Genomic DNA, 24,756 nt, shown 5'->3' with positions numbered 1-24,756 from the left:
CAGGTCAGGTCATTGACCTTTGGTGACCTCGGGTGACCTCGGGTCACTTTTTCGAGTTTTACATGTTTCTAGGCTAGTTTTTGGAGCTGAATTCGAATTTAGCAACCATTTGAACATTTACGAAGTAGTTTTGGTGACTTCGTAACATGTTACGAAGCTGTCAGAGGCGGTTGACACGTACTACGAATACCCGTCACGACGCCTACTGGTTGACCTGACCTGACCTGACCCGACCTGGTCTAAATGCTTCAAGACATCATCTGTGATCAAAACTAACACGATATTCGTGATCAGCACCCCGAAAAACCCCTTAGCAGCCACACTTTACGACTTTCTAACAGGTCCCGATTTTCCCGACTTTGGGTCATTGACCTGACCTGGAAGGTCAACCAGTGACCTAGGACCTTAAAATTGGGTATCATCGGCTTCCTCTCGTCACGGGCAACACGCTCGTTTTTTCCGCGAAGCTCTAGCTCGATCAGGGGCCAAACGGCAAGGGGGGGGGTCCAACCGACCCCCCCCCCCCTACACATTAGAAGCTGGCAAACGCCGCACACATGCGAGGGTTAAGCTTTCAACATGATGATATAGCAATAATTAACACTAGTATGTGAGTATGATACACTAAACACTGTTGATATATCTTTCCAGCAACACAATTATGAAACTGTACCTTGATAAATTGACTGGTTGTAGCACCGTTGTAACGCGGGGCGGGGTGGTCCACCGGTTGAGTCACCCGGTATTTGGACCACGCTTATTGCCAAATTGCCATCACCTGGCACGAAACAATACCACTACATTGCCTGCTTGTTTGTTGAGACTCGGGGTTTTATGGCGTATCGACGGCAGAGTCATTTTGCGCTCGTGCATGACCACGTCATTCGAGCGGGGACTTTTCTAGCTTTTTTCCAGTCTACCGTCGTCATTGCCGCTACATTTTCGATGCACCACCGCCCTGCAGGCTCTGTAATATCGAGAGCTTATCGCAGTCTCCGCCTTCACGCCTGTAGCGACTAGCGATGCTGCACCGCCGTGCCGGCGTGTCCCGCGGTACAGCCTACCCCGCCAGGCGCCATCCGCCGGCGGACCGCCTGCTTTCCCAGCGAGCGGCGGACAGACACCAAACATAGCCGCGCCGACCCGGTCCATCGCTCGACCAGGTCGTTTGACCTCTGACCGCCGCCCCGTGGTCAGAGGTGGCCCGTCCCGAAAATAGGAGCCGCTGGCCGGCTGGCCAGCGCTGTGGTGTCCATGGCACGCGGCCGCGCCCACCGGCGGTTATTGGCGCCCGGGTACGTTGTGGGTGTAAACTTTGCCGACGGACCCACGGAGCTGAGAGGGGAGGGGGATAGTCATTAGTCATACTAGTGGTGCCATCATTCTCCTTCTACCACCGTCAGTGCACCGGTGCGGTGCTAGGTCGTTTGCTGCTGCCGCCACCGAACGCCTCCTCTCCATAGCCCAAACGGTGCCCGAGAGCCTCCGGCACAAACTTTGGTCGGGCGTCCAGTGCCGTCCACTCGACCATCCACCGCTGCAGCCTGCACTGGTATATGGCGGTTATTCAGCGGCTCTTTCCACATGTTGTGCACTTTGTATAGTGGCTCTGAATTTACAGCGACTCTCATCATCGGCGCTATGGACAGCACAACACGGGACTATTGTTCTTCGCAGTAGACGAGGTTTTCGCATCCAAAGGTCATTTGAAAATTAAAAATCCCATGTGACCTTTGAATATCTTGGGTGGCAGCCCTCCGTTTTTGCGTTTACCTTCTGCAACCTCTGGCATTCTGCTTCCATATGGCCCTCCCTTGCTACCCATCCCGCTGATCGCCCCTCCCCTCTCACGGGATGCCGGATATTAGCGTCTGTTCATTCGTGCGTGCGCGTGCCATGCGAAATCCTCCCGATGATACTGTCAGCAGCTCAGCGGCTTTTCCTACACTCCAGAGGTATCATCCGGTCATCCCCGCTGGCGTTGGATAGCTCAGAGGGAGGGGAGTGCCGGGACGCTCTGGCTCGTGACTATTCGTCGTCCCATCCCCCGCCGACGACACCCAATCAGTGGTGCTGCCCGGCATTAGCGTATTAGCTGCCAATCAGATATTAGCGCACTGCGGACTGCGGGGATGGGGGGACGGACGCAGCGCCTTTTTTGTCGGCGCGTAGTTCTCGTGCCTCATCAGAATGGTATTATCGACTGGCGGGCAGGTGCTGATGCTGTCCGGGGGAGGGGGGGGGGGAGTCCACTGGCGGTGACATGACCAGCGTGGCTGTCAGACGGTCAGCGAGGAGCGGAGCTGCCGGTCCGGAGCTGACGGTTCAGAGCGTCCATTGCAAGTGTTCCGCAGTCCTGACCACTAATGGTGAGATCGGTGCATGTGCCATTCTTTTATCGAATTCTATCCTTCTCTGCTTTGGTCTTTACTAATGGAAATAGGTAATGCGTCGGTTTGTCATTGCTTTAAAGTTGATTTCGGAATAGTACATAGTTGCTTGACGACTGGTTGAAAACTTCTGACGTTCACCTCCATTTATTTTAAGCTGAACATAGGTAGTTAAAAACATGTATTTTGGGCATTTACATACATTATAAGGTCAGCAGTAAAACGGAATTACAGTGGCAATGACATGACAGTGACAATTAGGTAAAGACCTTAATTGATTAGTCCCAAACGTTGTGTTCGCTAAAGTGCTTACTGCTGTGAAAATTAATGACAGTATCAAGGAACAAGGGAGCTGATCACCATGACTTTCCGGTTCAGCACTTCATCGCTCCCAACCACTAACTAAGTCAAGGTTATAAGCCGCAGTCTGTCCTGTCATCAATCTTTTAAAGGTTTACAAAGCACCTCCGGACGGGAGATGGTTACCTTCGAGGCCATGAAGCTCTGGCCCGGGACCTCCGCCCGATCAGAGCAGCAGTGCCAGCGCGTCGATCTGACCCTCAGTGTGAACTCCTTCCTCTTCCTGACCCCAACCCATCACAGACCGACCCGGTCAGGGCAGCAGACGGGCCGCCAGTACACACCAGGAGGCTATTGTTTCCTGTTTTCGCTGGCTGCCGGTAGCGCAGGACCGCCCGACTGACACCTGGCACAGCCCCTCCCGGCGCCTGGCAGCTCGACCCGCGCGACCCGGACGACTCTGACGGTAACGGTTCTTTTTGTGCCTGCCGAGGACGTCAGTTGGCGCTGGAGCGGCCGTCAGTGGTCGGGTCTGTGTGTGCAGTGGCCCGCAGACACTGTGCAGGCCTGGTAGAGCAGGGCAGGTCGGACAGACTCGGTGCAGGCACGCCACCGAGTACGCTGGAGCCTTCAGATGAGGGATGGTGGCGTATCACGTCAGTGCTGTCGGCTAGATGATAGTGGGTGCCTGACTACCTGGCGGTGATGCTAATTTCCAGGGGCTCGCGCTTCGTAGAAGTTCAAGCATTCTTAAAGTAATGTCAAGCGTTGTAGAGATCACAAGCTTCGCTGGCTACCTACGTTTAGCAAAGACGATCGTAAAGGGATGCCTGGCACAATGCCTCCGCCTCTGCCGCCCTGCGCTGTCCTGTTCCTACACATTCTCCGCACCCTGCCAGTGCTCCGCTTCGCTCCTGGGACAATGTTTGCTGTCCTATACCTCCCTTTGTGTCTCTGGCTCTCGGGCGCCGCCGTGCGCATCCCTTCCGGGCCGGGCCGGCCGCCGCCATCGATTCCTGGCCGGCGGCGTTCCGGGGGCGGAGCCGCTGTTGCCGCTCGGCTCAACAGATGACCCACATACCGCGCACTGGATGACCTGTGAACTGCAGAGGTCACGTACCGCGCACTGGCTGACCTGTGGATTGCAGAGGTCATCAGTGCAAAATGCAGAGGTCATCCAGTACGCAGTCTGCCCACATACAATGCACCGGGCGGCATCTGCTAGCATACTGGATGCCGTACCGTGCGACAATAGACCTCTGCCAATTCTATTAGTTTTCTGGCCTTAGCGCTGACAGCTGTCGGTTTTCTACCCATCTGTTTCGCTCGTCAATGTCAGCTGCCGCCGGTGATTCCTTGAGAAGTTTCTCGGTAGTTGGTTCAGTGGAGAGTGCATGTTGTGATCCCTGCGGGCTACCCAGTGACGCCGGCTAGTGTTATGACGTGTGAGCGTATGTACCTTTGCACTGCACTGTACCGCTGGGATGCGCCCATGAGGCGCCCTCTCACTGCACCATGCTACTGGTGGGGCCTAGACACAGTCCCACCGTACCATGCCACTAGTGAGCACAGGCTGCGCTCCCTCCACCAATGGACTCATGGGACGCTCTCCACCACCAATGGACTCGCGAGTAGCCAATGACTACTCGCGAGTCCATTAGCCATCACACCGCACCGTAACTCTGGTGGTCTCACGGTACGCCCTGCTACAATCAATGAGCTCACGAGTCACCCTCTGGCCGTACCGCGCCATTAGCAAGCACAAGGAGCCCTCCTTCCGCTGATGGACTCACGGGACGCCCTCCCCCTTCGGTAGACTCATGGGACACCCTCCCGCCATGCCGTGGCACTGGTGGACATGGGACACCCTCCCGCTGTGCCCGGGCGCTGGTGGACATGGGACACCCTCTCACATCCAACGGACTCACGGGACGCCCTATCGCCGTACAGTGATAGGTAGACACTAGACATGGGACCCCTCCCCCTCTGTACCTTCGGTACAGGTCGGTAAGCAGCGGCGCCGGCCGGTCGGCGGTGCGGCGCCGCCAACTCTCTGGGGTCGATCGCCGCCCGCCGCCCGCCACGGACGGTCGATCGGCGGCGGCGGCGGCGGCGAGCCTTGAACTCGACCGGACGGCCGGCGGCTGGCGGTGGACGGCCGTGGACGGGATGGGTCTGCCTCCCGCAGTGGGCTGGGTCTGTTCTGTTGGTCCGTATGGAACGGGTCTGCACTGCAGGCCTGTTTGTACTCGGGTCTTTTCAGTCTCCCGCAGCGAGCGGGGGCCGGTTCGCAGCCGGGTCTGGACTCTGTTCTGTCTTTCGGAGTGGGTGGTGTCAATATTTTTTTTTTTTTATCGGACTGGACCGGTTTTCTTTTGTCCCCCACAGTGCACCGGTTAGGCCCTACTCCTGTCTCCCGCGGCGCTCCAGGCCCGTGTCGTCGTTGTGAGTCAGACATTTCCTGTCTGCCTCTGAGCAGTCTGAGTTAATTTGCATACTTTTGATTAATGAAACATCCATTTTAGTTTATTTCAACTGCTGCAAAGCAATTGCGTCCAAATGAAGTGCTCTTTCACTGCCAAGATGGATGCCGTTCGTCGGCTGGTGCCGACGCCGGCTGCTTGTCTGCGCCTGACTCGCAGACGAGCTGCCGGCGAACCGTTTACACGTCTCGGTGGTACCGGGAAGGCGGGATGCCCTAACAGAACTCGACTGACTCACAGTCGGAGAGCGACGAGACTCGGCCGGACAGGGGCGGCCTTCGGACACCATCCGACTTATGTCGCCGTTCATAGCTGCTGCGCGATTTCCGCTCGCACTGTGCCTAGGTGATCTAGCATACGACGCGCCCACAAGCATGCATGCTCTCGAACTATAATCGGCATTTTATTTGGCGGAACCAGGTCTCTTCCGTAGCACCGCTAATAAAGCAGAGGAGAGGCAGCTCCTTCCTGCATGGAGTCTTTTGAAGCCTGCTCATTGCATTGATTGGAGACGCCAAGTATCCGGCTGGCAGTGAGTTTTGCAGAGATATTATGGTCAACTGGACGCCGCTTTCAAACATCTCTGCGGAGTGGAAGCATTTTTCTCTGAAGCTTGTTTGAACAGTGGTGTCCTGGGCCGAAGCTTTATTTTCATGGGTCATTTTGAAGCGATTTCTCTGGCAAGTGACGTGGGCCAGCTGCCTGGAAGCGGTCCTGCCCCCCCCCCCTCACACTCGCCCCCTCCCTCAAACACCTGTCGACTCGACTCGGTTTAAATCGTCGGTGGCGCCTTCTACCAGCATCGCCGCTCGAACGGACAGGACAGCGGCAGACGCGCACTCTTCGGGAGCGGTACGGGTTGTCGAGTGGAGCACTGGCCGGCCCGGCTGCCCTCCGCTGATGTGAATGCTGACCCGAGCACTCTGCAAGTGCAGTGTGACCTCAGGTCGAGCATGGCGTCACGACGCCGAACTATCGGCAGAGCTGGCGGCGGTCCCACCGCTCGCCTCCGCTGCCAACTGGAGCAATGCGACGGTGGCGATGGGGCCCGTCGGGGAACAGGGCCGCGCTGACGGCTCCGGCACGTGCCACCCACTGGCTTTGTCTGGCCCACTGACCTTGATCCTGAAGACGTGCCGCGCTCGGGCCGGTGGCGGACAGTCGCTGACCCAGTCTCCCCGCGGCGCCGTGACCGGTCGACAGTCGTCTCTCCGCTGCGCACAGGTCGACAGTGTTGCTTGGTGCTCGCTGGTGGTGGTGACAGTATCGAACCGTGGCGGCGCGAAGGCATGGTGTGTCCCTGTCCATATCAACTGACACCAACAACCAGGTGAGCCTCCCGACCCGGCCACTCGACCGGCTTCCCAAATGGCACGACTCGACGGTCCCATCGGTCTCGTGTCGTCAGCGTCGTCTGTCGTCGTTCTGTCGGTACCACGTCTGGGGAAACCTAACCAGTTGGCAGCGTGCGACCCTGCTCGTGACACGTCAGCGTTAGCGTCCGTCTCTGGATGGATGGCCACCGAGCAGGTCCGGTTTGTCCGTTGGGCTGCCGTAGAGGGAAAGGGGTTTGGAACGAAGGGGATGAGGTTAGGGGTACTGATGGTCCAGGGAGGATAGATGTAGATTGTAGAGCCATAGAGCGCCGGGGAAGGGGTACCGCAGTGTCGAGCGGGGGTTTAAAGTCTGGACTGTTATCGCCGCTCGACAGTCAGTGTCTGCCGGCTGTTCCGTGCTCGCTGTCGGCTGGCGGTGCCCAGTTGTTTTATCCCAGCCGTCAGTTGAGCTCCCGGCTGTAAGTTGTGACGCTGGGGGTCGACCAGCTGTAGCGCCTGCCGGCCCTCCGCTGCGGCACTGCGGCGCCGCGGCCGAGTTCTGCCGCCGTCCAGAGCGGCGCCGTCGTCGGCAGCGGTCTGGCTGCCAGCTGGGGGCGTGCCACGGCGCCTCCCCTGGCGCGGACGGGGCTGACCTCCAGCCGAGGCTGGTCGGCAAAGGTTCAGAGTCGACCGACTCGAGAGGCGCCGGTGGCGGAGCGTCGCGCCCGCCGACATCCACCGAGCGCGCCGTGGGTGTGTGACCGAACGGCCGTCGGCCTCTGATCGATATATCGGCAGCCGCTGTCCTACTGGCCACTGACCCAGGCGTCGCCCGCCAGCTGGGGGCAGCTGTGACCCCTGGGTCACCCAGCGGGGTCATCGGTGACCCCTGGGTCCCCCTTCCGACCCGTGGACAGCCGTGACCCGACCTCGGTCACCGTGTGACCCGAGCGCTGGCCTTGGTCGGCCGTCGGCGCCGGCCGTAACCGATAGTCAGCTGGCCCGGCGCGGCGGTGGCGGTGGCGGCGGTTATTTCTGTGCTGGCGGGGCCGGGAGCCAGTGGCGCCGGCGCCGGCGTCACCTGTGCTGCCGCCGTGTTAGGCGGGCCGTGTGTGTGGAGCGCGCTCCTCTGGCGGTGCTGATTGCCTCTCGTGTTGATGGTGAAGGCGTCTTCGTCGCGGCGGATCGCCCCCCGTGGGCCGGTGGGCGCGTCTCTGTGCCTGTGAAGTTCGCCGCTGACCGCAGTGCTAGAGATACAACAGGTGAGATCCAGCAGTGACAGCTGACTCCCGGTCGGCGATAGAGAAAACGGCATGCCTATGAATTGTCCCACGAAAGGACGTCGGCTCGGCTTGTACAATTTACTGGTGGCGTTCATGCATAGCATTGAATTATCCCGGATCCGTTCATGCATGTCTGTTTGGCCGTCAACTTCAGCCACTGCTGCCATCAAAGGTGCCGGTCATCGTGACAGTCACTGGCTTCAGCCACTTTGTGTCGCCCACTGGTGTCGTCCATTAGTGCCAGCGACTGGTGTCCTCCACTCCGCTGGTGACGGTCAATGCCCACTGGTGCCGGCCAGGAGGCCACGTCAGTGGCGGAGTCCTGGCAGAGACCGCCCCACGCACTGGCGGTCTGCCAGCAGCGCGGCGGACCTGACGAGTTAGTGGATCCACCCCTGCTGTCGGCTAGCACGGACCTGACGAGTTAGCGGGACCACCCCTGCTGTCTGCCAGCAGCGCGGCAGGGGACGGTCGGACTGACGAGTTAACGATTCACCCTGCTCTCCGACGAGTTATAGTGGATCCACGCCTGCTGTCTGCCAGCAGCGGCGCAGCAGGGGACGGCTGGACCTGACCAGTCCGCGGATCTGTCCCTGCTGTCGCCCAGCGGTTCAGCGCAGACGTGACGATCCAGCCCTGCCGTCGGTTGTCAGCGCTCGGCCACTGGTGTTGCATCCTGTCGGCACCAGCCACTGCCGTCGGCTTCTGCGCGCTCGCCCAAGTGCACCCCTTGCCCTTGATGGCGGCAGAGGGCCGTTAATTATATTCCGTCATTAAACATGCTTCATCATTATTTATTTATACAGACATTTGATCTTCACAGCAGTCCTGTGTGGGATTAAATGGATAATTATTAATTAACTTTTGATGCCAAAAATCCTATCTTGTTCATCAGATGTTCTGCTGAGCATTCCTACCTTTCCATCCGCTATCTAACGAATAGTGTTACTCTATTTCAAACAACCTGCGGTTACGAAGTTGTTTGCTAGCTCCGTCATTGGCCGTGACACCGACCCCAGTCCCTCCTTCCCTCCCTCCCTCCTTCCTTCCTTCCTTCCTTCCTTCCTTCCTTCCTTCCTTCCTTCCTTCCTTCTTTCTTATCATCCTCCATTCCTTCCTCTCTCGGTCAGGTTAGCTAATAGCTCATCGCGACACTGTCCGGTCCATTCTTCCCTCGTAGTGCACCGCGGAGTCTTTTACCCTCTATCCAGGGTCTCGGCAGCCCAACAGCGGCAGCACACACACCCATGGCTCGCAGACACATCACACGCCGGTTGGCGGGACGCGTCTCTGATCGGTTCGCCGAGTCGGCCGGTCTTTTCACCCATGCCGGAGTAAACTCAGGCGGCGGCTAAATGATAGCGATGGCTGCACGTCATAACAGTGGAGCTTTATGAGGTGATTTGAGGCCAAGGTTGTCCGTCGGCCAAGTTGATGATAGCCTGGCCCCTGCCGTCCATCACACCACCGCCTATACTATGTGCGGTTGGTGTAAACGACCGTGGCGAACCTCGTTGCCGTGTTTTCAAATGGCACGTACTGAACTAGCTACCTTGTGTTGCTGAATGAGTAATAACACGTTATTGTTTTCAGTGAGCAGACTTAGAACTAGGTATGTTCTTGGCCATTTGTGCCCGTCAAAGGCCTGAGAACCTGCAGAGTGGTTGTGGCACTTATAGTCCCACCACTGACAAAGCGGACCGGTTAGTGGTGATGCGTCACTGCCGACGTTTGCGAGACGAGCCAGACGTGGCTGCGTTGTGGCTCTGGCGTGTCGAAACATTATGCCGGAAACCTGAGCTGACTACTGCACTGACATGACTGCTGACATGACCGCGCTCACCTGACCACACTGATCTTGCCTTGCTTTATGCTGGCCTGACTTTGACCATCTTGTACACTGACTCGATCGTGCTGATGTGCCCCTCGCGTGCGCTCATCTGATCTTAAGCCGCTGACCTGACCGTACTGCACCCTGACCTGACCGTACTGCACCCAAACCTGACCTCTGACCACTGACCTGACCACCTTGTTCTCTTCCGACAGGGTCGAGTCGAGCGAGGACTCGAGTGAGCACTCGGACGACCATGCCTCCGGCTCGCTGGCTGACGACAACAACAACTTCACCAAGAACATAACGATGACGTCGGAGGACCTGCTTCAGCCGGGCCACGTGGTCAAGGAGCGATGGAAAGTGGTCAGTCGAGCACCGGTGGCGGCGCATGCTGGTTCTCATACCCTCTCCTATGGCGATCCTTTGTAGATTGATTATTTACCTAGCTTGTTGCGTAGTTTAGACGTAAGTCATTCCAGGTATGCATGCTTACATCGATCTGTGATATTGTATTGTAATGGACAATCCTGAGCGATCCACATGCTCAAATTGTGTGGCGATTACTGCTCGGTGGTATGGATCTTATCGTAATCAACCTTCCAACAGTTATTGTTCACAGAACTCACTGCCCGTTCACCTCAATGTTCACGTATCATACATAGCATTACGCGCATGCAATGATTTACTCTCTGGGCAATCTGAGATACTTAGCATTCACTCGTTGATGACTATTCGATGATATTGAAATGACTTTGTGTTGCGTTACATTAACAAAGAAGTTATGTTCCAGTTCCCATGAAAATTAATTATACATGCAAGGGAAACCAATTACCAGCCTGATGTAATGCTTGCACATATGATTAATATAGTTACTTATTGAAACCTCCCGCATAACCGATTTTTGCAAACATAAGTCTACCTTTGTAGTTATAAATGGACAAGTATTGTATCGAGAGTACACGAACCTCCAGGCTCCACGAATCAAACTATTAAAACAGTTACATTTAAGGCGTACCGGTTTCGTCTATTGACTTCTTCAGCGCCATATGAAACAAGGAACAAGAAAACGAGCACAACATCAATCGTTTGAAATAAATAGCACGTATTTCTGAGAACAAGGTCAGAGTAGTCGGGTACCTCCTAAATAAAACGAAATCATACATATTTTCGTGAACATGTAATAATCTATTCGCAACATGATATTACAATAGCTAAATAGTATTATATCAATTGACGGTGCATATACCTAATATGTTTTCACTTCTCTCACTCTTTCTCTCTCTCTCTCTCTCTCTCTCTCTCTCTCTCTCTCTCTCTCTCTCTCTCTCTCTCTCTCTCTCTCTCTCTCTCTCTCTCTCTCTCTCTCTCTCTCTCTCTTTCTCTCTCTCTCTCACTCTCTCTCTCCCTCCCCTCTCTCTCTCTCCCTCTCTGTTCTTTTCCCACCTCCCTCTCTTTCTCTCTCACTCTCACTCTCTCATTCTTAATTTTTATCTAGATCAATGATGCTCAATTGTTTCATATGGCGCTGAAGAAGTCAATAGACGAAACCGGTACGCCTTAAATGTAACTGTTTTAATAGTTTGATTCGTGGAGCCTGGAGGTTCGTGTACTCTCGATACATAAGTCTACCTCATTGTAGCTTCGATGGCCGAATCAGCGTCTCTTACCAACCCCGTCATTCTTTGTCGTCTACAATTAACAGCCGTCGTGATACTTACCTAAGTGTTTATAGTTGCAGCTCCCTTTCCACCGATGCTATACAGGGTGATCCAAAAAATTTGGAACCCCTAACTTAAAATGTCTATAAGTCCGAAAGTATTCATTTTATTGACAAATTGCAAACACCATTAGAAAGAGCATTAAATCCTCTATAAAATCACGTCAAGTTAGTGCATGTATATTGTAAAGCATTGACACAGTATTAGCTTTTAGAATGAGAGTCAGAAAACTGAGTGAAACGAAATCGCCAATTGTTAACAATGCACTGAAGTCCGTTAGCACTCCATCTGTTGTTTTTTGCGAATAACACCACATCCAATTTCAGTTTTATTACATAAAAGTTTACACAGAAGCACACAACAGAACAGATACACGCGTCCTAGCTTTCGCTATTCATCCCAGCATGTGCTCAAACCGAGCTCCGTTGGCCGTCACGCAGGCCTGCAGTCGCTTCGGGACGGCTCCGACGGCGCAGGCCAGCAGTCTCTGGGACAACTGATCCCAGCAGGCTGTCAGCCTTTCCTTCAGCTCCTCTATGGTGCTGATCCTCTGACCTCTATACATAATTCGCTCCAGTTCGCTCCACACGAAGAAGTCCAAAGGGTTGAGGTCAGGACTCTTCGGTGGCCAGGCATCTGGCTCGATGAAGGCCGGGCAGGCCTGTTCCTGAAACTCGACCACTGAGTGGGCCGTGTGGCACGGAGCACCGAATGACTTTTTTTGCTCCTGTTGATATTTAAATTCCTTACAATAGCACGTGAATGAGCTATTTTTATTCATGAACCTCCAACATGCGACATGGTCAGAATAGCAAACCGCAAATCACTGATTTGCGCATAATGTTCAAAACCGTTTCAGTGAGTTTCGTGACACAAATTTTATAGGCATATAACAAGGGCAATATTTATAGTAACAGTTAAGTTCAATCAACTTGGTTTCATAGAGAATTGAACGCTCTTTCTAATGGTGTTTGCAATTTGTCGATAATGTGAAAACTTTCGGACTTACGGACATTTTAAGTTAGGGGTTCCAATTTTTTTGGATCACCCTGTATAGTGGTAGAGTTTTGGTCTATGGTGACTTTTTCTAATTCCGTCTGGCTTATCTCCCCCGAAACGAAATTGGTGACATCCTACAATGTGCATTTTGGGAAACGCAAGGATCGCTGTTGGTATTTGTGACTATAAACATGTGCTTGCTTGTGGTGGCGGTGCTGGTGCCATGCTGGTGAAGGGAGCGTTATTGGTGGTAGGTGCGTTGCTGGTGATGGTGCGTTGGTGGGTGGTGGTGGCGGTGATGGTGCTATGGTGCTGGTGATGCTGGTTGCACAATATTAGAAGCAGCAGGAGCTGCTGCGGTGCCGGTGGCCGCTTCGGGCGCTAACGCTGGGTGCATGTCGACAGGTAAAGAAGATTGGCGGCGGTGGCTTTGGCGAGATTTACGAAGGGCTCGATCTGGTCACCAAAGAGCATGTAGCGCTAAAGTTAGAGTCGGCCAAACAGCCCAAGCAGGTGCTCAAAATGGAGGTGGCTGTGCTGAAGAAACTCCAAGGTGAGTACCGTCTTCTTCCCGTCCTCCGCCAACTCAGTCTGCCTACATACAGTGTATGTACATTGTACATAGATAAGTCTTTCTTTCCCACCCCCTTTTCTCCGTCCCAACCGTTCATGTGGCGTTGGCGGGCCCTCAGTCTGCACAACTGAAAGGAGATGGGTTCCTGATAACGAAACTTGTTTGCCAACCGATACAGAATGCAGTAAAACATCCAGATCGTAAACCACAGTCCACTGTCACAAACATTGCCACACAGTCTCGTCAAAATCGGAAAAATTTCGGTTCGACATCACTTTTTTGTACTCGGCTTTGGATGTTTGCGACTGGTTTGTGGGCCCAACTTATGTTCGACTCGGAGATTTTCCGGCTACGAGGGATCCTACAAAATCCAGATTTGCTTTTTCGAAAATCATTACGAATGAAACGTTGACTAACGTGCAAATAGGTATTGCTCGGCTAGCGATCAATCATATAAAATAAAACGAGCAGACCAACCATTGTTGTTCACAACTGCTCAGCATAGGATGATCGACAGATGAGAGCTCCCCACCGACGGAGCGTCCCGCATTCAGGCTATCCGACTATCGGTCCGTCACCCCGGAGGAGCGCTCGCTTACCCGATCACCGACTATCGGTCAGTCCGCCCCAGAGGAGCTATCGGAACTATCAGTCCAGCCCGGTCTCAGGACTATCGGGCATTGCCCATCGGTCACTCCACCCCGGAAAGACACGGGTGGTTATCGACCCTTTGTTCGATATGGTCTCGGTCCAGACGACAGAGTGGTCTCCGTTCCGGGAGACTACGGACTGGTCTGGTGTCGGCAGGTGCCGACTGGATGAGCCTTGGTCGCCCGGCGTAGATTACAGTCCGGTCTTGGTATTGACTGCAGACTGTCTTGATCAGACTGCAGTTGGCGGGCACAGACTGCTGTATGATCTCAGGGTCAGCCAGCACAGACTGCAGTCTGACCTAAGATTCGGTCGGTCTTGGCCGGCGTCAGGATCAGCGCAAGGCGTCGGGGCGCGATCAGGGCCGTTCCGCTGGCTGCGCGCCTCGCACTGCCGCCGCCGCCGCCGCCGCGAAATGGCCACCGGCCTGTTATGTTTGGACCGCGCCGGCTGGTCGGATCGGGTCGGGAACAGCCGCGAGCGGCCGGCGCCAGACACGACCGAGGCGCATTGCACGTCCCAAACAGCACGGCGAGTCGGCTGGCGCTGCGCCGCCGTGCGTGTAGGCGCACCCGACCTCTTATGACCGGAATTGTTGAGTGTTTGCGGTGACAAGTGCAATCCGCTTCTCGCTTTTCTCAGTACCTGACTGGCGACGATGCTGCGGACCGCCGCTCGTTTGCTCTAGATGATTTGTTCACAAAAATTGACTGATGGATCTTGTTCAGACATTCTTTGTGCGGGGTGATGGCGGTTCATATTGCAGGCTTCGCACACTCTATGCTGAACTATCGCTGGTAAAACTGTACTGGGGCGTGGGCCAGTGGCGGATCCAGGGGGGGGGGGGGCTGCGGGGGCTGGCAGCCCCCACCCAAGGAAAACTGGCGCCACTGCGCCTTCGGCGCAGTGGCGCCAATTTTCAATTCGCAACTCATCGGAGTGCCGCATACTAGGACTAGGATGCAAAAATCAGTCGAATAACGTCGTTTCAGTACGCTCCGCACCGATATTTCCAATCGTGTGGTGTCACTGTACATACTGATCCTGGGCGCCTCTTGTCAGGGCCACTGGGCGCCAATATTTCAGCGCCAATACGATGCGGCTATGGCGCCCATCCGGGGCGTGGCGCCCAATTATGACCTGCAGCCCCTCCCCAGTGAAAATCCTGGATCCGCCACTGGCATGGGCTTAGCACCGGCGCTCCTGTGCCGAAGGGAAAAGTTGCCGGCTTGCAAGACACTTATTTAATTTATTCAAGATCAATAAAATTCATTACATTTTCCAACGGCAGCGTTGGGTACGATCGAAGCTGTCGGGTGGTGAGTCCATGGCGTCACGCAACGGGTTGGACGTGGCGTGCGTCCCGGTCCTTTGCCATCCAGTCCACCATTCAGACGAAATTGATAAAATAAATTAATAACGAAAAATGCACATGTTGCGCCGTCGGCACCGCTCTCACGAACCCCTCGACTGTGTTCGCAGGGTTTCGTATCGGTGCCTGTGTCGTGCCCTCTCCTCGCATGTCCGCGGACGGCGTGGCAGAGCTCGGTAGGTGTCAGTCACACTGTCTGCTTCCTGCTCCACGCGGCAGCTTCCTCCCCTAGCCATCTGCACTCGACACGCGGCACGCGCTTCACGCAGTCGAGCGGCTCACTGTCCGATAGCCATCCCACTCATTCAGCCAATGTGCGTCTGTCTGCTCCAAGGAGGCAACGCACCGCGAATAGCGAACCTGCCCTTCCGGGTTCCTTTGCGGCAAAACATGAAGCGATATTGTAAATGAGAAGGATGGGAGATCGAAAATGGCCATAAGAGAATATATGGTCGTTGCCTTTTTTGTAACAATGATAGTATACCATGACAAATAAATTAGGATCGTAATTATTTCTCTCAGCTGGCAGCGCCGTGTGGGCGCCCCAGGGGTCACTGCTGCGCCGTATGGTTCCCGCTGGGGTCACTTAGTTGCATCATACACCCGCCGCTAGGTGTCAGTTACCTGCGTCACGTAACGCTCGCGTAATGCCACTGCGCATTGTTAAATCGCTTCCGGGGGCACGGGTACGGCTCTGTGGAGCGCCTGCAATACCGCTCTGTGCCGCGGGGGCTGCTGCGCCACGTAGCACCCGCGGGACCGCTCCAATCGATCCCGTCGGCGCGGTGGGAAGTGGGCCGCTGGCAGGCTGCCGGCCGCTCTCCCAGTCCGTGGCTCCCTGCGCCCTACTGGGTGGTCACAGCCCTCACGAGTCACCCCCGTCTGGGCGGCACCGACTCGGCAGCTGAGGTCTTGGGGTGCGGGAGGGTCCTGGGACCGGCAGATTGGACGCTCAGCGGCGCAGCAGCTGGGGTCTGTGACAGTTTTGCTGCGCTCGCCGGCGGCCCTCGAACACGCTGAGTAGAGACCGTCGCTTCCTGTTTTGCTGATCTTCCTCGGTAACCCTACTGCTTGTTTCGACAAGTTAGTTCATTACCATTATTTATTTCATGAATATTGAATAAACCAAACGACTACTTGCATCTCAACTTCCATGTGGGACGTGGGTGTGAGTTCATGCACAATGCTAGGTTCAGGGCACACGTCACACACAAAGGAATTGCTTGCTATTCGCTTCATTGCCCGGGTCAAAAGCTTCATAAGCTTCACACTTATGGTTTACACTTACACGCGAGACGGTGGCGCCTATGCAGTGCACCGCCATGTATGTAAATTCCCACACCAGCAGTGCACGTTTCATATAGGTATTTGTTTCCTTACGATGACATGTGCATTGTGCAGTGCAAGATTACTTTACTAATAGTGCAGTGTGCACCGTCACGGCCTCTACACTACCTGACACCTGCGCCAATGCTAGTTAGTTGCTACGCGATAGCTTTGCTACACCAATGCAACATTGGGACTTCCTTGACCCTAATCAGTTTTTCTTTGGATGACTACCGAACTCCTGAAACCATATTTGGACGCCTGCGGGACTTCTTGAAAGGACCGTCTCGTTCATACGTCGTGGGTAGGTATCTCGTTCCAATAATTGAACGCTCCCTTTTACAAGATTGGAAAGGCCGCGCGGAGTGCGAGGCTGTATGTACTAATAGGTCGTATTGATTCATACGTCCAGCTTACGATGAATAGCTAGGTTGCTGGACTTCCCACGACCAATGCCTTGAACATATGGCAGTGTGATAAGCCTGAAAAACTTGGTGAGCGACGCAGTACTGGACTCCTAACCCCAATTACCAGCATCCCTATCAGTTGAACCCAGGATCCTTTCGAAGGAATCCATTTGCCGTTAACAGTCGTCGTTAAGGATTTGATGAAGCTCTGTAATGCGCTCTAAACCCTCGAGACTCATAAATTTACTCTTACTTTATTTGACTGACGCCTGATTTTAAGCGTTACCATTACGGCCTCCGGATGCCAGCTGTCAGACTGCCGTATCTGGTCACTGGAAGGTCAGGAGATACAGATACTCTGCAGCAGATGGCAGCTATTCATATGGTACTAAGGGTCAGGTGACTGGCCTCTATTGATCAGTGCGCGTTTATGAGAGACTCAATGAGCGGAGAGCTGCTATCGCGACCCCCTGTTGTCTTATTGACATTGGACCTATCACGTAGATACTGGATACTCTGTGCTTTGTTGGAGCCTCCCAGTCAGTCTCCTATGACTGGGGAGCGGACTGTACTTGGCTGTGTGCAGTGTGGGCACGCTTTACTTGACCTTTAAATTAACCTTACTGCCCACGATGTTAGAGATCATACGTGGTTAGGATATGCTCACGAAGTTCTATTTAGCATAATCTTCACTTCTCATTGCGTTCTCTAGAAACATCGAACTTGCATTATTTAATAGAACGATCATAATCATTGTTGATGAAAACTCTGAAACACAGTTAACTCGATAACTTCTGGCTAAAACGTATCATCGATGGAATATACATATATGAACATTATTATGTGACGTTGGACATGGAGAAAAGTCCCCCACTTGTGAATAGGCGATCAAGGTCAGGTAGCAATATCACTGTATGGCGTTGAGACCGCCGAAGGGGCCGCCGCCCGGCCGTCCCTTACCCACACCCCTCTGACCGCCACCTCCCATCGACAGGCCGGGACCACGTGTGCCGCTTCATCGGCTGCGGCCGGAACGACCGGTTCAACTACGTGGTCATGCAGCTGCAGGGCCGCAACCTGGCCGAGCTGCGGCGCTCGCAGCCGCGCGGCGCGTTCTCGCTGTCGACCACACTGCGGCTGGGCCATCAGATCCTGCACTCGATCCAGGCCATCCACGAGGCCGGCTTCCTGCATCGAGACGTCAAGCCGGTCAGTACGCTCGCAGAGACCAGAGTGTGTCGGGCCGCGCTACTCCCAGTGGCACAGACCGGTAGCCACAGGGGCGTGCGGCGTGGGTCAGAGTGTCTCTCAGCCATAGACCTCTACATACCTCTCTATGCTCTCAGCCTTAGTTCTAGCGGTTCTTCTACCCACATAAACAGCTATCGGTGTCCTTCTGCGCTAACAGTCGCATCAATCCACTTTGTTCTTTGCATACAGTTAAACGGTGTCTCGTTATGCTTTTTACATCTCACCAGTATCCCCCCCCCCATCGCTCCCCTCTGTCCACTAGTGCCCCAGTGTCTTTCCTCTCAGTCGGATATGCAGCGTCGTTTAGCCTGACTCTGTTATGGGGGATGGGCCTATGGTCCGGCAGTGGGCCGCCACGCCGCGCCGGCCGGCTATTGATCTGTGTCGGCGGCCGACTGGACTGGGCTGGGCCGGACTGGAGGACTATACTGGGCTGGCGGAGTGGGTGGCCGGCTTGACTAGGGTGGGCTGCCGAGGGAGGGCTATACTGAGCTGGTGGGGTGGGTGGATGGGTGGCGGGATGGACTGGGCTGTCTGTGACGGGCTATACTAGGCTGATGGGCGGGTGTCTGGCGGCTGGTGGGTGAGTGAAAGATGGACAGACCTGATGGACTGGGGTAGTGGACTGGGTGGGTGTGTGGCGGGCGGCTGAATGGATGGGGCTGAGCCGTCGGTGGAGGGCTATACTGGGCTAATGGTTGGATGTCTGCCGGACGACTGGATGAACTGGTGGGATAGGATGAGTCGATGACCAACCTGGTATATCTTATTCCTATCAAGAGAACCTGTTAGGCTGTCCTGACGCGCTGTCTTACGGTATATTAGTCATATCGGCTGCCGCCATGTTCTGATTGTTGTGCACCCGTCTTTGCAGTCCAACTTTTCCATGGGTCGCCACCCGCACAACTGTAAGAAGGTGTACATGCTCGACTTCGGCCTGGCTCGCCAGTACACAAACGCCTACGGTGAGGTGCGCACACCGCGCGCCGCCGCTGGCTTCCGAGGCACCGTCCGCTACGCCGCCATCAACGCACACAAGAACAAGGTACGTGCCGCGTGAGGTACCGTGGGTACCGTCCACACTATTCAGGGGCTCTCCTTGACCCTCACTACCAGGTGAATTTGACTGACTGTACCGATAATTGTTCATTCTTCTCACTAGGCTCCCGAGTGGATTTAGAAAGCCAAAAAGTCGTTATCTGTGAATGGGGATTGGGTATCACTTTGCTCAAGAGTGAGGACTACTTCTTAAGGTGGTGTTATCATTGGGCTAGCATTGCTCTTAATTTCGCCATTTTCTTTGCCTTGTTGTGTAGGCTTGTGGAATGAATATCATGAATATCCATAAGAATTAAGATGAAACGAATTTCCCTGACATGGCAGTTGTCAAATTGGGCCCACAGGTGTTTTCCCTCCCATCGCTGCATACCTGAAGGGACCGTTGTCTTTCCGCAGGAAATGGGTCGCCAGGACGATCTCTGGTCCCTCTTCTACATGATGGTCGAGTTCGTCAACGGTTCTCTCCCCTGGCGAAAGATTAAGGACAAGGAGCAGGTGAGACTACTGAAACATAAGCCGCCGTGATCGACCGGTCGACCGGAACCGCGCTCGTCCTGTGTGATAAATTAGTCTTGAACGGTTGGTAACCAACGTTGGTTTGATCTTGACTGGTTGGTGTCTGTGCCTCTTATTGTGAGCCAGTCTAGCGTGGAATCATACGCCTCTGTAACCTCTGTCAGGGGTTCATTGCGGAAGCTAACACCATCATCGCCCTTCCTCCCCAATGCTCTCCCCTCCACCCACTGTGCCTGGAGCGAGCTCTGGAGATCGACCCAGCTCGCCCCGGGCTGATGGTTGTCGATTGTCGGCCTCTGATGCGATCTCATCTCTCCCCCATTTATCTTCCTTGCATCATCACTGGCCTCATTCCGGCGGACTCGCATTAACCCGCGCCTGGGTTCGGCATTTTTCGCAGTGTGGGATTTGGTTTGACCTGATTACACCGCCTGGGCTTACATGGGGTCGAGAAGTCTTAGGTTTATGAATGTTATTGAAATCGGGCGGTGTTTCGTATCGCCGTCTATCTGCTGGACCAGAAAACGTGGTCTGTCAATGACTCATTCTCATCAGCAGCCGGGGGAGGGGCGATGGTTTAGCGAGTATTGACCGCACGAATCCGTAAATTTCCCTGCCAGTCTGAATAGCTGACGGACTAGCCTGCTCCCCGGACTCGACCTGTTCCCGCTTTGCCTGCTGACCTGACCCTATTCTGACCCGTCCCTGTGCTGAGTTGTGACCTCCCTTTGACCCTTCCCCGTGCCGCCAGGTCGGTGTGATGAAGGAGGAGTACAACCACTACCAGCTGCTGAAGCACCTGCCGTCCGACTTTCGACAGTTCCTGGAGCACATTCAGGCGCTCGACTATTACGACAAGCCTGACTACGCCATGCTGTCAGGCCTGTTTGAGCGCTGCATGAAACGCCGCGGTGTCAAGGTAAGAAACGCGGCGGTCGCCGGCAGTCACACTGTAGGGGCTCAACGCGAGGGTGCATGCTCGTGCTCAACGTCAACACGGTCTGATCGCGTAGTGAGTCTGACAGGCGTTTGACAGGAGTTTGACAAGCGGGCAGTTGACACCAGACAGTTCAGTGGGGGAAACTGTGGTCAAATCTTCTATTTTTGGAAGCCTTCCATTTTTGGAAGGACCTTCCATAAATGGGTATGCATTTTCCAAAAATGGAAGGCTTCCAAAATTGGAAGGTCTAATCTCAGTGTTCCCAACTGTGATTCACATTCTTTGATTTAAGTTACGGCCTTTTTAAATGTGTAACATTAATAGTTGATTTTGCCATTTATGATCATTGATATAAGGAGAAGCAGCAGTGCTAGTGTTGGTAATACAGGCATGCTATGTCAATGTACATAGTGATATAATAGCATGGTGTCCTGGCGCACTGCTCTCTTTTTCTACTTCTAGAGGACACATAGAAATTCAGAAGAGAAAACAGCTGGTCAATAACCAACCAGGAGGAACACAGCTATAGCCCTGACAAAAAATGGTTTAAATCAAACTTACTATTCCTCATATAGATTGAAGATTCATGCTCCTTCGATAGAAAGTAACACGAAAAACGGCGCAGCAACGCCTATTTAATTCGTCCCATATTCCGGAAAAAACATTGAAAAATGACGAGACCTCCACCCAAATGTTTGGCAAAAGCCTTAAAAAATTGAAATCAACCACACAATATGCTAATAAATGCAGAAAACGGCAACAAATACAAGTTTTACTCGCCACTACACTCCCGAAACCGCCGCACTCTGTCCAGACAATTCCGCACTGTAAATATAGTCGGCGGTATCGAACAAGCATGGCCCGTCACTAAAGTACTTTTAAGGATATTTACTTTTCGTTTTTGATGCTTTTTGCTTACAAAATGTTTGATAAAGTCTTATAAAACCATCGTTTGTAGGTAAATTTTTGTCAATTTTCCACGACTCATTACTTTGAAAAATTACCTAAAATACATCCACGCTAGGATTTAGGCCTCCACGCTAGATTATGGACACTTCACTATGGCGAATAGAAAGCGACCAGGGGCGATAGTCGCATTTGCCTCATGTTCGGCGGAAATCGGTAAGTTCCAACATATGCGCAACATTTTCTATATTTGGGTACGATGACGTCGTCAGCGTACCCATTTTTGGAAGGTGCGTACCCATATATAGAAAATCCTTCCAAAAATGGAAGGCTTTCTAAAAATGGAAGATTTGACCACAGTTTCCCCGACTGAGTTGTACTTTGCTTTGTTGGGTTTGGACTTTGTACTGTTAACGTTAACCTGTTAAAAGCGCAGAAAGGATGGCAGCTCTCCTTGCGGGTCGACTGTCGTCCGGTTATCCCCTTTGGCTGACTTGTGTCTCATTGCATATTCTGTTGACCGTTTAGCTATTATTAACCGTATGTTCTGACCACACAATCCCCGTTGCGCTTCCCACCCAGGAGACGGACGCGTTCGACTGGGAGAAGGCGGGTGCCGAGAGTGCTCCGGCCGGCGGCCCGGCCTCCACCCCTGCCATCATCAGTAAACCGGCGGCATCTTACCAGACGGACCTGGGCAGCGCGGCGTGCGACAACCAGGAGAACCACCGGCCGGCACCAGCCACCTCGGGGCCGCAGCCGCGCGCGCCACCCGCCGCAGACACCCGGGATAAGGTACGGCCGAAAATATACTTATTAAAATATTATTAATGAAAAGCATTATTAGGATGAGGCTGAGATGAATGTCACAGACATGTTCTCGTGGAGAGGCGCTTGTCGATTTTCCGCTGTGTCACCGTCGTTTCTTCCCTGCCTTCAGGTTCTGGTGGACAACAACCGTAACGCCACCAAAGTGGCCACCAGCGAGGACCCGTCTCCGAAGAAGGGCCGCTCTGACCAGGAGGGTAACGCTCAGCGTCGGCCGGCCACCAAGCTGCGTCTGAGTGCGCTGGACACGGCAGAGAGCAACCAGGAGGCGGCGCCCGCCTCGCCGCGGCTCACCGAGGGAGCTCAGGTTAGGGAGAGAGGGAGAGGCGGTGGGGCCGTCCGTTGTTGTTAGTCTTCTCGGATCGGGACGTATTGTCGTTGGCCCCAGACCAGCGGCTGTATCTGAAGGCCACAGCGCTTCATATACTACCCGCCTGTGCTGTTCGCACCAGAGCGTCTACTGTGCATCATATTGTGCTGCATCTCACGTCATAGAACACATCCACAAAAAATGGGCTATTTCGTGCCCCGCTGATTGTGCCGCCCTACTGTATTCCTTGTTCCTTTGTCATGCGGGACACTGCTGTGTCTGGTCTCTAACTTGGCTCTCGGCTTTCAGGAGGTATCGGGCCGCAGCACAGAGGCGCGCACGGGCCGTCTGGACGTGTCCGTACCCTCCACGCCGCAGCAGAGCGGACCTGTGGGGGTCGGCGGCGCCCCTCTGACGGCGGCTGGCGGCGAGCAGACTCGCGAGACGGGCCGCCGGGAGCGGCGCGACCACCGGCGACGGTTCCACTCTGCCGGCAGCCGGAACCGGTCAGTGTCACGGTCGGTATCGCCTTCTCCGCCCCCCGTGTGCGGTGCTGTGCTGCCCAGTCATGTCCGCCTTCGGCTGTGTGTCGCCTACTGATCACTGACCACTCCGGCGTCAGTTGTGCGCTGACCACACTGACCACTATTGTCTCCAAGGTATTGTCCACTAACCACTGATCATTCCTGCGTTCTGCTGTACTGCCTACTGACCTTAACCGCTCCCGCCTGCCGTCTGCTGTGCTGTGCTGTTTTTTGCGTGCCTTGTGCGGCCGTCTCAGAGTGCCCCCCCCCCCCCCCCGCCACTGACAACTGTTTCTATATGCCGTGTGCCGCTCATTAACCGCTGTCATCTGCTAATGTGTGCGTGCTTGGATTTGGCAGCCATTTCCAAAGCCTCATTTTATATCGGCTTGAAGTTTGTGAATGCCCTGACTCCGTTCATGGCTCGATGGCGCTTCGTCTGCCACTGCCAGATTGTAAACGCTCAACTTCTTAACATAAGGCGATCTCGCTCAACGGCAGATACCCCGCTATTGTTAGCGCGAAAGCCAGAGGTGTCACAATGACTGTAATTTATTTTAGAGCTATATATGACCTGTTATCACTGTTTGATGTTACTGGCACGTTTAGCCCCAGTCACCAATCATGTGGCACTGGATCTTGTCACTGGGCCTGAAAATGCTACATGATTCGTCTTTAACCTGTCTCTGACCGTGTTCACCGTCTCCGCAGGCTGAGTTTACACCGGGATGTGAGCGTCACCCAGTTCGCCGTGGCCGACGACGACAACGTGTCTCAACAGGCTACCAAGGGAGGCGGAGGTAAGCAATTAAACACCAACCACACACCAACCTATCTTCCCCCACTCCCCATAATTCACCCGACGACGACTTGTCTCAGCAGGTTACCAAGGGAGGGGGGGTGAGCTTTCGCGCTCTCACCACCTCTCCGGACCCCAGTTACATGACATTTCTGCCCCCGGTTGAACAATGTACGCTGTTAACGCTGAGGACTGCGGTGTTCTGGGTTCGCCCGTGCTCCAGAGGGTCTGCTGTGTCCTGTGGGCACTAACCGAGGTGCTGACCTATGTTCCGCCCTCAGGTATGACGCTGGCCTCTCAATGGAAGTCTGGTTTCGACGACTCGGAGGCGGAGACGGACCACGAGGCGGCCGAGCAGGGTCTGCAGAGTCCCGAGCACCGCAGGCAGGTGGGTAGTCCGGTCGGCTGGTCGGTTCGATGGTTGTCCTCACTGGCGAGCTGCCACCGGCGGAGCTGGTATGTTCCGACCACGACCCTCCCAGTATATCGCCGAGTCTATGGGGGTCGCTCTGGCCTTTCGTTATCACGTCTTTCATGTTTCTCTCAGTCTTGTATAGTCGAGCCGGCGCTCTCTCGCCGTGCGCGTCTATGAGTCTTCCTATCGATGGTGCTGACCGACCTTCTACCGTTGCCAGGCGGCCGGCGACGCTCCCATCGTTGGTCCTGCGGCGCGGCCGGCCGGCGCCGGCGCCGTCCCGCCTCCCAACACCTTCTTTGTGCCGCTACAGCTCATCAAGTCGCGGCTCCGTGTCATGGTGAGTGGTGCGGCTGGTAACTCGGTAACTGATAGTTTGCCTGTGCAATTGGTAACTCGGCTGTTAACGGTCCCAACATCTATCTGGATCAAACGCCCAACGTAAATGAAATCTCGCCACGTGTACTTTATTGCAACACGTCAGAGTGAGCACAATAAACGTATGTCATGATGACGGTCATATTTCATTTCACGGATCTCTCTCTCTCTCTCTCT

At 54.4% G+C, this 24,756-nt stretch overlaps 1 protein-coding gene across 1 annotated transcript in view; it reads left to right on the top strand.

Moving 5' to 3' along the window:
* The window catches only part of LOC122381278 (mucin-19-like), a 39,171-nt gene that overhangs the window by 8,135 nt on the left and 6,280 nt on the right, over window positions 1-24,756 (top strand). Inside the window, exons 2-13 of the mRNA XM_043365268.1 lie at window positions 9,819-9,969; window positions 12,729-12,876; window positions 17,648-17,862; window positions 18,779-18,949; window positions 19,360-19,458; window positions 20,231-20,398; window positions 21,908-22,120; window positions 22,266-22,460; window positions 22,773-22,981; window positions 23,699-23,787; window positions 24,068-24,174; window positions 24,422-24,541. Coding sequence (XP_043221203.1) covers window positions 9,819-9,969; window positions 12,729-12,876; window positions 17,648-17,862; window positions 18,779-18,949; window positions 19,360-19,458; window positions 20,231-20,398; window positions 21,908-22,120; window positions 22,266-22,460; window positions 22,773-22,981; window positions 23,699-23,787; window positions 24,068-24,174; window positions 24,422-24,541 — 1,885 coding nt within the window. The remainder of the gene's footprint in view (window positions 1-9,818; window positions 9,970-12,728; window positions 12,877-17,647; window positions 17,863-18,778; window positions 18,950-19,359; window positions 19,459-20,230; window positions 20,399-21,907; window positions 22,121-22,265; window positions 22,461-22,772; window positions 22,982-23,698; window positions 23,788-24,067; window positions 24,175-24,421; window positions 24,542-24,756) is intronic.

The sequence above is a fragment of the Amphibalanus amphitrite genome, unplaced genomic scaffold (genome assembly GCF_019059575.1).
Source record: "Amphibalanus amphitrite isolate SeventyFive unplaced genomic scaffold, NRLGWU_Aamphi_draft 000117F_arrow, whole genome shotgun sequence".
Taxonomy (NCBI): domain Eukaryota; kingdom Metazoa; phylum Arthropoda; class Thecostraca; order Balanomorpha; family Balanidae; genus Amphibalanus; species Amphibalanus amphitrite.
Note: the sequence above shows the minus strand (reverse complement) of the source record. Positions and strands in the feature narration are given on the sequence as shown.